Below are 15,413 nucleotides of genomic sequence, written 5' to 3'. Positions count from 1 at the left end.
TTGGTTCTACCAGGTCTGAGCCTATATTTCCTTCTGGTTTCCCCTCTGCACAGTAGCTCCAAGAGCATGTAGGGTCATTCTACCTCAATTCAACAAGTGCCTCCTGCTTGACTATCTTAGATTTGCTTGAAATTTTTACCATATAAAGTTCAACACTAAAAAACACCTCGGCCAAAATTTCAGATTGATATATCAAATACATTTGAAGAAGAAATTTCATGAACGGGTACCCCTCTTGCCGTTTTTGGTACATTTCGCGATTGTCTTAAAATGTGGCAAATTTTAGAGTGCAATATCTCAGTAAGTTTTCTAGTTAAATGCATGAAATTTTCAGCAAAGAATGACTACCACATATAGATTGCATATGTATATTATCAATAACATTGTCTTTATTGGGACTGTGGTATGACCTTGTGAAATCTGGAAAATAAACTTGAAACTTTTACGAACCCCTATATTTATTGACCAATTAAACACAAACCAAATATGATATATTGCAAATAATTACACATCCTTTTACATAAGTATACAGAGTAATCAGATCAGCATTTATTAATGGGTATGATCCTTTTTTGTTGTTGTTTTTGTCATAATAAAATTGCAAAATAACATTTTTCATTAATTTTCACTTTCAAATACCACAGGTATGACAAGGAGTACCAACCAAAAGAACTTATTTTCTGAAAGACCATCACATATGCTTACAAAATGTAAAATTTCATGATGGTTCTAGGACTCCAACCTACAAAAAAATATTTTTGAATAACCCAGCTATATCGCTCACGATTCTTATCATCTGATCATGAAATTCGAGATGCTTGAACTGTTTGACTGTGCAGAGTATAGTGATTTATTTACTAAACATATTTCCAACAGTGAACATGTCATGTCATGTTCACTGTTGGAAATATGTTACAAACAGATTGTTCTATTACATTTGGTGTTTAGTAAATAAATCACTCAATAAATCACCACAGTGCACCTACTGCGAAATGCACCAAAAACGGCAAGGGGGGGGGGGGGGGGGGGGGGGGGGGGGGGGGGGGGGGGGGGGTACCTTCAAGAATTTTTTTCTTTGGATGCATTTGATATATCGGTCTGAAATTTTGGCTGGGCGAGTTTTCATGGTTGAACTTCACATGGTAAAAATTTGAAGCAAATCCAAGATGGTCGAGCAGGAATTTTTTTCTAAACCCATTGAATTGAGGTGGAATGACCCTGTGGTGAATATTGTTGCTATGGTTGTTTGTTGCTCATTGTAATGAAAAAGCAGCCGAAGATTTGGATTCAATATTTCCAATAAGCTCCATAGCTGCTGTAACACCAGCGCTACTTAATCCAAAAGCCAAAGAAATTCACTTTAAAATATTAAATGGTGTGTATCAGTCTGGGGGATTGTTGTGTAAGCAATTCAGTTTTGAAAATAACCAGTGTGTGTTTTGTGATGGTACTGAGACTTGTGATCCTTTATTTTTTCACTGTAAATTTTCTGAAGCTCTGTGGTTTGATCTACATGACTGGCTTCACATGCAGATTGACCTGGAACACTTTTCTCAAGAAAACATCATATTCAGACTGATTATGGATAGTAATGAAAAGGACTTTCTGATAAACAACAGGGGTGTAAGAAAATATCCGTTCTGCAATATATCGCGATATTTCATTTCACAATACTGTATCGATATTAAAAAGTGCTGTATCGATATTTTTAGGTATTTATTCAAATGAAGATATGGTGGAGGTTTATTTTTGTCTCTTGGTTTTCTTTATTGTTTTTATCTTATTTATTATAACTTAACACTGTTTTATTAAAAAATGGTTATTTGAAGCATCCTAAAAGCACTTTTTACTGTTTGAGAAGCAGATGTAGGTTCCTTTGTTTGGATTGCACAAAAATACTGTTCTGATGTTGGTTCTGAACTAATAGAATATGAACATTTGAACAGGATCTTAAACTGTAATGTCTGTAAAATATAATTTCAGTTTGAACACAGGAACATTTTGTGATTTAGCATAAAATCCTGTTGTGACTAAATAAAAATGTGTTTAGTATTTGTGCAGATTTCTGGTGTAATTCAGTTCTTCCAGGTATAAATCTTAAAAATATATAAAAATCTTAAAAATATATATGAATAAATGAATGTAAAATGAATAAATGATAATAAAAAAATAATTAAGAAATCTTAAAAAATCTTTTTAAAAAAATCTTTTTAAAAAACAATAAAAAATTGCCTATTTAACAGTATCGTGACATATCATGATATATTGTATCGTGATTCTAGTATTGTGATTTGTATCATATCGCCAGATTCTTGCCAATACACAGCCCTAATAAACAACATTCTAATTCTTACAAAATAAACCAGCTAACCAGCAGTAAACCAGATAGAAACATGTATAAACCAGACAGAAACATATATAAACCAGATAGAAACATGTATAAACCAGACAGAAACATATATAAACCAGATAGAAACATGTATAAACCAGACAGAAACATATATAAACCAGATAGAAACATGTATAAACCAGACAGAAACATATATAAACCAGATGGAAACATATGGAAACCAGATAGAAACATAAATAAACCAGATAGAAACATATATAAACCAGACAGAAACATATATAAACCGGACAGAAACATATATAAACCAGCTAACCAGCAGTAAACCAGGTAGAAACATATATAAACCAGATAGAAACATATATAAACCAGACAGAAACATATATAAACCAGCTAACCACAGTAAGACTGATAGAAACATATATAAACCACATAGAAACATATATAAACCAGATAGAGATATACATAAACCAGATAGAAACATATATAAACCAGATAGAAATATAGATAAGCCACATAGAAACATATACAAACCAGATAGAAACATATACAAACCAGATAGAAACATATACAAACCAGATAGAAACATATATAAACCAGGTAACCACAGTAAGACTGATAGAAACATATATAAACCACATAGAAACATATATAAACCACATAGAAACATATATAACCCAGTTCATCAGCAGTAAACCACACACCTTCGCAGATATCTCATATCTTATTCACCTACAGTTCCATTATTAGCCAGCTTTGCTGCATTTCAGTTCAGCTAGCTTTTCGTAGTAACATCACACGTTTTTTAACATTATAAAAAGTTACATACCTCTATATTTGGATTACTTTTCTGCCTCCTCTTTTCTCTGCTTGGAAACTGTGCAGCTCAGGTCTTGGAAGTCCTTTACATGGTGATAAACTCTCCAAACTTTACCTGGATGCATAGCTCAAAACTTATCTAACCTGACATTCAGCTCCGCTCTGTCTCACTAATGCACATGTGCAGTGAGCACCTGGTCAGGGAGAGCTCACCTGAGAAATTACAGGGGGGTGGTTGTTTTGGTTTTTGCTTTTGTTTTCCTCATTTCTTTATTTTTAAGACAGCTAATGAGAAATTGTGACATTATCAGTACTACTATTTCTTTATTTTCTATAATAATTATCACTATTGTTTGTTTTGTTTTGTTTTGTTTTTCCCACCAGTGGCGCCCCCTATAGCGGTTGGACCCCCAAGCAACTGCCTATATGGCCTATGCCATATGTTTGGACTCTGGCCTATGCAGGTGATAGACCATAGTTCAGAATGAATTCATGCAAACATCAACTACTGCAGCAAACGTCTACTGGTTATTATAATTACTATATATATTCTCATCTGTTCTGTAACTTACCTCTCACTGATCCACATTATTCCAGTAATATTAGGTGGACAACTGGGACGTGACCGTAAAGCTGAATGTTTGCATGTAAATGATGCTGCCTTCACGTGCTATGGGAATAATGATAACTACTAACTACGAACTTGAAAATTGCACATGAACGCCCCCTAATGTCATATTTTCCACAGGGGAACTGGGAAAAAATGTTGATCCATGAGCTGGAGACGTGAGAATAACCTTTGAACTTTTCAACATAGTGGAGAGCAACAAGGGATCAATCGCGAATGATAAACACTGTATTTGTTAGCGTTCTGCTGATGTTAGCTGATGAGTTTATACATTTATAGTGTACATAATTCACCAAAAAAATGCAATGATAATAATAATAATAATAATAATAATAATAATAATAATAATAATAATAATAATAATAATAATAACAATAATAATAATAATAATAATAATAATAATAATAATAATAATAATAATAATAATAATAATTTACAATGGGAAAAAAAGGTAAAGTTTGCATGTTTTGTTTTGAGTTTGCATGGTGTGTGTGGGTTTTCTCAGGGTACACCCAGCCATGCATTAATAGGTTAACTGGTTAATCCAGGGGTGTCAAACATGCGGCCCGGGGACCAAATCTGGCCCGCCAAAGGGTTCAATCCAGCCCGTGGGATAAATTTGTGAAATACAAAAATTACACTGAAAATATTAACTATCAAGGATGTTAAAATAATTGTAGGCCAATTAATTCTAAAATGGATCAGACCAGTAAAATACTATCGTTATAAACTATAAATAATGAAAACTGCAAATTTATCTCTTTGTTTTAATGGAAAAAATGTAAAATTACACAAAAATGTTCACATTTACAGACTAGTCTTTTACAAAAAAAAAAAAAAGTGAATATCTGAAATGTCTTAAGAGAAGTATGTGGAATTTTAATAATATTCTCCCAGTTATGTAATGTTTTGTGTATTTGTAGATCCATTGTGATCTCTAAGTTGTGATTCACATGTATAAATGATCAACTAAGGAGTAATACTGTTAACATTGTACTTATTTTACTACAGAATTTTAAGGTTGTTCATATTTGTTCATGATATGTTCAAGTACAATTCGTAGATGTAAACATTTTAATTGTGGAATTTTAAGTGTATTTTTACATGTATTGTAGGATATTTAAACATATTTAAGTGTATTTTTGTGTGTATTGTAGGATTTTTGAGCATATTTAAGTGTATTTTTTATTTTATGGAATTTACTTTTTTCACTCAAAAGTTCTTATCCTATTGTTTATATTACTTTACTGGTCCGGCCCACTTTATGTCATATTAGGCTGGATGTGGCCCCTAACTAAAATGAGTTTGACACCCCTGGGTTAATCTAAATTGCCGATTGTGTGTGAATGTGAGAGTGATTGGTTGTTTGTCTCTATGTCATTGTAAATATGTCCCTGTGACCCTCTGTAGGATAAAATTCAGAAGATGAATGAATGAATGAATGAATGAATGAATGAATGAAAGCTGTAGCTGGTATGCTGGTATTCCAATTTTATGAGGATTCTTTGGACATATATATATTTATATAACATTTAGGGAATGAACCCAGTTTGCATGTTTTACTGCAGGTAAAGCTGAAGATCCGCTGGTAGAGATGGATGCTCTGAAGGAAAGTCCACATTTTTCCTTGAAAAGAGAAACATGCCTCCCACTAAATGTGATGAAAGAGGATATCAGCAGGTTTATGGATATGAGAAAATATACTCAGTGCCAATGAAAACGCAACACTTGAATGTGTTTTATTGTTCCTGAGCTGCATCAATATGTTTCAGTTTCACCTGTATAAGATAATCCCAGACAATTTCTTAACAACCTGAGACGGGTTGAGCTATTGTCACGCTTGAATGAACTCGTCTGCATTCATAAGACTTGTTTTTCTCATTCCTCAGCAATGAACTGCTCAACTTAAGGAACTGTGGTCATTTAAGGAGTGGTCATGTTCTGTATATAAAGGCAAACTGAAAAGCACCAAAATCATTTACAATAACTCAGCGATGCCTAGACTGACACGTGACCACAGATGCCATGCTATGGGGCTCCTGGAGGTCGGAATCTCTGCTCGGCAGGTGGCGCGCCGTTTTGGATGCAATGTGTCCACCATAGTCAGGATGCAACAGAGGCATGAAGGAACTGGCTCAGCCGCAGACAGACCTGGTCCTGGACGAGCATGTGTGACCACGCCACAGCAGGACCGCTACATTGAGCTGCAGCACCTCCAGGACCGCTTTGTGACTTTTGGTTTTGGGGGTCCTTGAGTTTCTTTCTTTATCCTTATTTTTTGTCAACAAATTTGGATGTGATTTTTTTTTTTTTTTTACTGTATAGAAATGGCCTATGATTAATTCCAAAGAGCTTATGGAATAAAAATCCTCATCGATTTAAAAAAAAAAAAAAAAAAAAAAAAAAAAAAAGAATCTTCAAGTGTTGCGTTTTCATTGGCACTGAGTATACCTAAAACTAACCTTTTCAAGATGGTGTTTGAAGAAACAGCAGAAGGATCCTGAGTTCACGCAGCAGAAGGTCTGGCACCAGTGGAAAACTTTGAAAAAAACACTTATTTTAAAGGAGCATACACAGCTACATGTGAGCAGGAAGATCAGTGGAGTGTTTATTTTTGTTAACAGCTTATTGGGAATTTTGGCTTTTTAAAATCAGGGCAAAAACCAGAATATGTTCTGCTTGTAAACGTATTGTTAAAAACACAAAATGAGAACAAACTGCCTTCTACTGGAAAATGTCAGTGTTTATTGTGACACCTGTTTGTTTTAATTACATCTTGAAGTAGTTACTGTCTCTGTGGATGAGACCATGTGTAATATTCATAACTAGAAGCACTCGGAGAGCGCAGACCTCCGCCAAGGCTGATCAGTGGCCCCCCCCGTGGGCCCCCCCACCCCCAAAAGTTAATCATTTCTTCCTTATCCCATTTCCAACAAACCCTGAAAATTTCATCAAAATCTGTCCATAACTTTTTGAGTTATGTTGCACACTAACGGACAGACAAACAAACAGACAAACAAACCCTGGCAAAAACATAACCTCCTTGGCGGAGGTAATTATGCCTCATCTGGATAATTACTGTTAGGAAATGTAATAGTTTAACTACTGTGCACTACATGTTTGTTCCTATTAAAGCCTGAATGACATGAGACATTTGACGTTGGATTTTGTGAGAATGTTATGTTTGCATGAGAGGGAAATCAAGGGAAAATTCACATCTGGTCAAAAAAATGAAATTACAATAATCTACACCAAACTTATATTTGTTGGGTAGGTGGTTACTGATATTTTCAGGAAATGTATCTTGAAATGAGAAAAAAAATTGTGGAAAAAAAAATTTTTTTGAGGCGTTTTATGAGTGTGAATGTTTGGAAAGTAACACAGTTTTGTGCCGTCATTCTGGGTTCATTTTTTAAACTCATAAATAAACTAAATTTATTCCAACTACATTGATATTTGACTATTATAGTATTTATGTAATATTCTAAACATACACTGTTTAAAATTAATAAATGCATATATCAATGCAAAATACATTTTAATATAATGTCAATATTATTTGTATGTTGTAAATATTGTTTAAAAAAAAGTATATGATATTGATAATTGAAATAAAAAGTGTTTAATTTGATATTTAGTTTGGTTGTCCATCTATGACACTGCCATTTGTCAAAACTCTTACTATTTAGTAAATTAAATACCCACAAAACACAGTGTGTCTGAGAGCAATTATTAAGATGTTGAAGAAAAAATTGGAGTTGTCAATATTTATAGTTTTTTATGTTATTGTTTTAGCGGTACAGCCCTGTTGAGATCACATTGGCCTGGTTTTGTACATATAATCCAAACAGTTTTCCAGTTATCAAAGCATACAACGCCCAAAGTGCCTGAATTATCATTATTTAACCCATAAAAACCCAAACATCCATCACCGACCAAAACCATCCACTGATTTTAACTGTTTAATACCTGTAGATCCATTAATCCCATTAATACATGTAAATAACTGGTGTAAAATACAGTTCTTTATCTTTTCATGGTCATCAGATATGACCCATTTGGACATTCAGAGGCTCCGTAGTTACCATGGAAACACCGTCATCTTCTACAACATTGATTCACCAGTAAAACCCATGGAGTTGGATCAATGACAGTGGATGGACACACTGGGTTTATGTTCAGTTAATGATAGATTTTACCGAATAAGTCACTTTTTCTTGAGTTTTTTCTGTTTTTGATATAATAACTATCAACTTTATCTGAACTTTTAAGAACATCTTCATGATCAGTAAATTAAATACAGGAAAATGCCCAATTTATACTGATAAAATGCAAAATATAGAGGATAATATTATAAATAAATGGTGATAGATCACTTAAGAAAGGTTAGATATTGAGAAGTTTTTGTTTGGAAGCTGACATAAAAGTAATGCTGGGTCTTCATGGGTTAAAACTGTTTAATATATGTCTAAGATGTAAAGGGAGTTCTCATCAGATAATGTTTACATTTGTGTCAGACTCTGGAGAATACCCCACACAACTGTGTTCCAAAATCAACACATTTTTAGTGTAGAAAACATGATGATAATGCAAATAGTCACTTTCCCATTAATGTTACATGATGTGTTTTGTCTCAGAAATATGAACTGCATCATTTGTGTAACTGCTGTGTAAAAGAAATTAAGAAATATGTTTTTGTAATTGGATAGTTTCTTCATACGTTTTATTAAAAAAAAAATTATACCGCATTGTACTTATTTTATTTGGCCACAAGAGGGTGCTGTGGGTCCAACTGTCACATGTCATACCATTAGCTGGTTTATGCTGTCACACTTACAGGGTGGGGAAGCAAAATTTACAATATTTTGAGGCAGGGATTGAAAGACAGTGTATGATCAGTTAGTTTATTGAAATTCATGAGAATTTATTTGCCACAAGAAAATGTACATAATAGAAAATGTTTTTATTCTATGTGTCCTCCTTCTTTCTCAATAACTGCCTTCACACGCTTCCTGAAACTTGCACAAGTGTTCCTCAAATATTGGGGTGACAACTTCTCCCATTCTTCTTTAATAGTATCTTCCAGACTTTCTCGTAATAATTTTGCTCATAGTCATTCTCTTCTTTCCATTATAAACAGTCTTTATGGACACTCCAACTATTTTTGAAATCTCCTTTGGTGTGACGAGTGCATTCAGCAAATCACGCACTCTTTGACGTTTACTTTCCTGATTACTCATATGGGCAAAAGTTTCTGAAAAGGTATGGATAATAGTGTTAGGTATGATTATGACATCAATATATGTTTGGTTTCAAAACAATTGACGTAGTGCCTGCTGAGAAAAAACAACTAAATGTTCATTGTAAATTTTGCTTCCCCACCCTGTACATCCACTCAAATGTGTCCAGTAATGTTTTTTTCTTTTTTTTTCATTCATTAGAATTAATTTTTAAAAAAAAACCAAAACATTGATGGCTGTGCTGCTCTGTCCCTTTTTTTTTTTTTTTTCATTCATTAGAATTAATTTAGGGTGACATGGTGGTGCAGTGGTTAGCGCTCGTGCCTCACAGCAAGAAGGTCCTGGGTTCGATTCCAACACCAGTCGACAGGGGGTGGGACCTTTCTGTGTGGAGTTTGCACGTTCTCCCCGTGTCTGCGTGGGTTCTCTCCGGGTACTCCGGCTTCCTCCCACCATCCAAAGACATGCACTGATAGGTTAATTGGTTCATCTAAATTGCCCATAGGTGTGAATGTGAGAGTGATTGTTTGTCTCTATATGTTCAGCCCTGCGATGAACTGGTGTACCCCGCCTTCGCCCCTATGTAGCTGGGATAGGCTCCAAGCGACCCCCGTGACCCTAGTGAGGATAAAGCGGGTTCAGAAAATGAATGAATAGAATTAATTTAAATCTACGAAGCATCATAATTTATTTCAACACCATGTCCAAGGTATTTTCAAAAACTATTGACATTTCACCACACATTGCTATTTTATGGTCTCCCGGATGAGTATACTCAATACTCTGCAAAAGAGTTAGAAGTGATAGCTTTTACCTCCCTGATTGCTAAACGCCACCTCCTCCTTAATTGGAAATCTACAATAGCCCCTTCCAGTTCATAATGGATTAATGAGGTAATGTCTTTTTTAAAAGTAGAGAAAATTAGATATTCGAAGCGAGGAAACTTGAACAAATTCTACAATAAATGGCAACCTTTTATGGATTTTTTTGGAACAATGTAATTCCCTTCCCCCTCCCTTTTCTTTCCTCTGTCTTTATTACTTAATTATTTATTTATTTTCTTATGTTTATGACACTAGTTTAATTATTTCATTCAGACTATGTCTTAGTATTCTTTTCATTGTATTGTTTGTCTGGTTTCATTGTTATTTTTTACTAAAAAAAAATTAAAAAAAATATGCAAATCTGAAAGTACCTGGTTAATGTTGACATCAGTGTGCCATGGTGTTGGCATGTACCTTTTGTTTTCTTGTATGCACATCAATAAAAATATGAAACAAACAAACAAAAAAAATCTATGAGGCATCAGATCAGATATGCCAAATACAATTCAGAAGTTAAATTCAGTGTAAGCACTAAGAAAGACATTCTGTCCTTTTCTCTGCCCAATTCTGTATTTTTCATATATTCCTATTTTAACTTTACTTATTTATAGACTATATTTTTCTACTTTAAGTCTATTTTGTTTGCATTTATACGTCTATCTTCCATGACAGGGATTGCTTTCAAACAAAATGTCATTGTATAATCATGTGCAATGGCAATAAAGCTCAGTTTACATCAGTTTGAATTAAAATAGGTAAAAGTTGTTCTCGTGGAAAAGAATAAAATGACAGTAGACATTAAGACTATCCTAAACTCATATTTATTTATGTGGCTTGAGTCTTAATCTTAATATCAAACACACGAGTATAAAGACTCTCACAATAACCAGATCAAATCCTTTAAATTCACTGGTTTAGATTAAAGATCTGCTGTATAATCTGTATGAATGTCAAAGAGCAAGATCCAAGAGCCTGTAGAGAGGGTTTGGAAGGCAGTAACCTGGAGAAGAACACACGTCTGAGGTGTTTGGAACATAAATAACAGTATAAACAGACCTGAACTCATAGATGATGCTTCGCTTTAAACACCGATCATGTACAAACAATTATGTCCTTCATATTTTTTTTATTGTTCCATACAAGCACAGCTTTCAGGATGTCTAATGTAACATTAAAAATTGGAATAAATGTAAATATTCAGTAGAAAGGCAGCCCATGGTTCATCAGACTAAGACAACTGATGTGTGTTATCTCCTGTCAGTTTGGAAGGAGTCCCAACACATGGACACATCCCCACTGAGCCCACCGCACAAGGCACATGCTGTGGATTCACAATCCATCAAAGTCCCATGTCTGAAATACACCACAGCAGGGCGTCGTATTCCATCCATCAGTGATAGTTTCATTGTCTGGGGCCTGGTCCGCCCACCCAGAGGACCACAACCAGATTAAGGCTACTACAGTCGTCTCTTCAGAGCTCAGTGGCCGTCACAGCTTTCCTGTGGACGAAAAACACACAGTAACATGTTCATTCTGTAGTGTAGGGACTGAAGTGGTTCTATATGAAGCAGGGGTGTCAAACATACGGTCTGTGGGCCAAAACCGGTCCGCTACAGGGTCCAATCAGGCCCCTGAGATCAAGTTATGAAATGTAAAATTTACACTGAATATCAAGGATGTCAGAGCAGTAAAATACAATCATAATAACCTCTAAATAATGACAACTTCAATGTTTTTTCTGTGTTTTAGTGTAAAATTACAAGAATGTTTACCAACTCAAGCACAGTTTTTACCCACAAGTGGTTAAATGTGCCCCCCCACCCATAACCACACACACACACACACACACACACACACACACACACTAAATACCCCCCCCCCCTTTTTTTTTTTTTCTAATGGACAGTGCAATACTCATCTTACCTTTGTGCAATAATCTCATCCATGCACCTTGTTTTTTCATTTTAACTTGTACATATCTTATATTGTTATTGTATACAGTTGTGGAAAAAATTATTAGACCACCAAAAGTCATCAAAAACAATGGTTATGCAATCAAGTATTAACTCCTGTGTGTATCATGTGACTAAAACAGACAGAAAAGAAAACATGGAATGTCTAAAAGCACTGTTTTTTGTCAGTACAATGCCATAGATACTGATGGAAGAACTGAAGTGATTTTGGTTATTATCAAGAAAACATGGAAAATGGATAGATATCAGCTCTGAAATGAAACTACTATGAGCTATTTTTGTTGTTATCATTATATTTGTCCGAACAAATGTACCTTCAGTCGGACCAGGCATTAAAATGAACGAGAAACTGAAGAAAACAAGGGGTGGCGTAATAATTTTTTTCCGCAACTGTGTGTATGTATGTATGTATGTATGTGTGTATGTGTGTATGTATGTATGTATGTATGTATGTATGTATGTATGTATGTATGTATGTATGTATGTATGTATGTATGTATAGATAGATAGATAGATAGATAGATAGATAGATAGATAGATAGATAGATAGATAGATAGATAGATAGATAGATAGATAGATAGATAGATAGATAGATAGATAGATAGATAGATAGATAGATAGATAGATAGATAGATAGATAGATAGATAGATAGATAGACACTTATTCTTTTATGATGTACATATTTCTTATCTGTAGTATAGAGTCAGCTATTTGTATATTTTTGTAGTATTTTAGTAGGGCAAGTATATTTAATATTTTATCTTGGTAGTTTATGAACGTTGCCTATATTTTTTAGTGTTTCGTGTGATATTCTCTTTTTTTTTTTTTTTTTGCACTTTAAGTGTTTGCTGCTATATGAATTGTCATTGATCCTGATCAGTGACAATAAAAATCCATTCTATTCTATTCTATTCTATTCTATTCTATTCTATTCTATTCTATTCTATTCTATTCTATTTACAAACCATCCTTTCAAATTTTTCTGTATTGTTTTAATGTAGAAAGTAAAATTCCATAAAAATGTTGACATTTACAAACTATCCTTCCACACAAAATGTAAATAACCTGACCAAATATGAACAACCTGAAATGTCCTATGAGAAGTATGTGGAATTTTAACAATATTCGTCTGTTACTAAATGTTTTGTGTATTTGTTAATCCACTGTGATCTGTAAATTGTAATGTACATGTGTAAATGATAATGAGAATGACAGAATATTGTTAAAATTCATCATATTTTTCTAAAGAAATCTCAGGTCATTCATGGTTGTTCGTGTTTTTCATATTTTTAAATGATAGTTTAGATAGTTTAGTATAGATGAAAGCATTTTCATCATGTCATTTTACTTTTTTTTACTCTAAAACACAGATAAAAGTCTGGAGTTGATGTTATTTTTATCGGTTATGGTGCTATAATTTTACTGATCTGACTCACTTCAGATCCTATTGGGTTGAATGTGACCCCTGGACTGAAATGAGTTTGACACCCCTGATATAAAGCTTCAATGCAGAAAATTTGCTTATAGTTGAGTCACAATAAGCCTTATAATCCATATGAACACACACACACACACACACACACACACACACACACACACACACATTACTGCTGAAACACTGCCTTATTGAGAAAGGGAAGTGTTCATCTTTAATGTCCCACTGCTGGACTAATAAAAGAAGCACAGCATATCCAGGAGTGAAAACACACGTTAGAAGAGGCAGGAGAGTGAATGTTTAGTTAAATATATAAATCAATAAGAGGTTCATTGATTAGTCAGACACAAGACTTTTGGATGTAGTTCGGACTCTCTTCACAAGGAAGCGTGAGTACTGAACAAGCCTCAAAATAATAAGCAGATTAAGAATAAGCGAGCACATGACACAGCAAATGTAGATGTTGATAAAGGAGTTAAATATAACAGCTGAAAGGACTACGACTAAGTACTAACATTTATGCAAACAATTTTTAAAAAATAAGTCTACTTAACATTTTCTAAACTGCTTTGATGAGATTTCACTTTAATGTTTGTTTTAAAGGAGTGATATTTTGCTTTTCAAAAAAAAAAAAAAAAAAATGGAATTATGTATTTTCCATCATTTCCCTGTGGTCTACATAAACTGTAAATGCTCTGCTTGGGTCTGAATTATTCATTAATTCAACTCCACAGGTCCATCTTCAACCCTATTTCTGAGTAATGACACCAGAAAGGTCGTTTGGAGCGCTGGCCCTTTAAATGCACATGAGCCACTTCAGGCCCCGCCCCCTCCAGGTTGTTGGTTGTGCTGTTCTGTCCCGTTCAACCAACAACTGAACATTTTAGGTAATCGGCTCCAAGTTTGGACATATTTTCAGTACGGACTACAACCGCTGCTGCAGATAAACAATTATGTCGAACTGGAGAAATGTGCAGGACCTTATATGTGCAAATGTTGTGATGTAACTAGTTATAGATGCAACAAATTAAGCAGGAATTGAAACAGGTTGCGGAAATCCACTCCATTTTTGCCCAAATTAATTTTAATCCGTGTATCATTCGTTCATTTGTTTTTCAATTTAAAACCAAAAATCAAAAAAATGACTCGTTTTTTTGTTTTTCATTTTCAAAACCAGAATGAAAAATGGATAACAGTTCGTTTTTACATTTCCTGATTTTGTGCTCAAATGAAAAATGGAAAAAACGGATAACGACCGTTTAATCCAATTTTGCTATTTTCAGTATAGTTAAGTTGTCTGACCCGGAAGTAGTCGTAACTATGGAAAAAATAAACAAACGGAATCATGGCCGGACTGGAGGAATATTTTGCTATATTTAAGCAGCTGTTTGATACGGAAGTGTATTGCATTCACACAAAAAAATAAATTCGGCTCTATTTTTCGGAATTAACAAGATTAACAGCATCTTAATTATACCAAAATATTCCTCCAGTCCGGCCATGATTCCGTTTGTTTATTTTTTCCATAGTTACGACTACTTCCGGGTCAGACAACTTAACTATATTGAAAATAGCAAAATCAGATGAAACGGTCATTATCTGTTTTTTTCCCATTTTTCATTTGAGCATGAAATCAGGAAATGGAAAAACCGTTATCCATTTTTCATTCTGGTTTTGAAAACGAAAAACAAAAAAACGAGTCGTATTTTTGTTTTTTGGTGATTTTTGGTTTTAAATTGAAAAACGAATGAACAAATGATACACGGATTGAATATAAAGATAGTTTTGCAGCAGCTGGAGGGTTCAAATTCAAACTGTATGAACTATTAGGGTCCAAATACATACATAAATGAACCACAGACTAATAAAAGTGGGTTTAGGTAAATATGAGCCCTCTAATAAATGGAAATTAAGTGTCTTTTTGTTTTTCACTCTTTGATGCTGAACAAATCCAGAGGTGTCAAACATACGGCCCATGGGATGAATTTACAAAGTACAAAATTTACACAGAAGATATTTACAGTCAAGGGTGTCAGACTCATTTTTACCCAAGTGGTTCAGACCAGTGAAATAATAGTAGAGTAACCTATAAATAATGACAACTCCAAATTCCAAACCAAAATTGAACAATACTATGCCTGTTAC

The 15,413-nt window shown here is 34.1% G+C and overlaps 1 protein-coding gene and 1 long non-coding RNA gene across 2 annotated transcripts in view; one reads left to right on the top strand and one right to left on the bottom strand.

The window, feature by feature from the left end:
- LOC115430805 (uncharacterized) overlaps window positions 1-15,413 on the top strand; it is a 636,483-nt gene that overhangs the window by 103,759 nt on the left and 517,311 nt on the right. The window lies entirely within an intron of this gene.
- Window positions 10,657-15,413, bottom strand: part of sema4d (sema domain, immunoglobulin domain (Ig), transmembrane domain (TM) and short cytoplasmic domain, (semaphorin) 4D) — a 70,994-nt gene continuing 66,237 nt past the window's right edge. Inside the window, exon 19 of the mRNA XM_030151004.1 lies at window positions 10,657-11,357. Within this exon, the coding sequence (XP_030006864.1) occupies window positions 11,337-11,357 (21 nt within the window). The 3' untranslated portion in view covers window positions 10,657-11,336. The remainder of the gene's footprint in view (window positions 11,358-15,413) is intronic.

Source organism: Sphaeramia orbicularis, chromosome 12, assembly GCF_902148855.1.
Source record: "Sphaeramia orbicularis chromosome 12, fSphaOr1.1, whole genome shotgun sequence".
Lineage (NCBI taxonomy): Eukaryota > Metazoa > Chordata > Actinopteri > Kurtiformes > Apogonidae > Sphaeramia > Sphaeramia orbicularis.
This window is presented reverse-complemented; position numbering and strand designations above follow the sequence as displayed.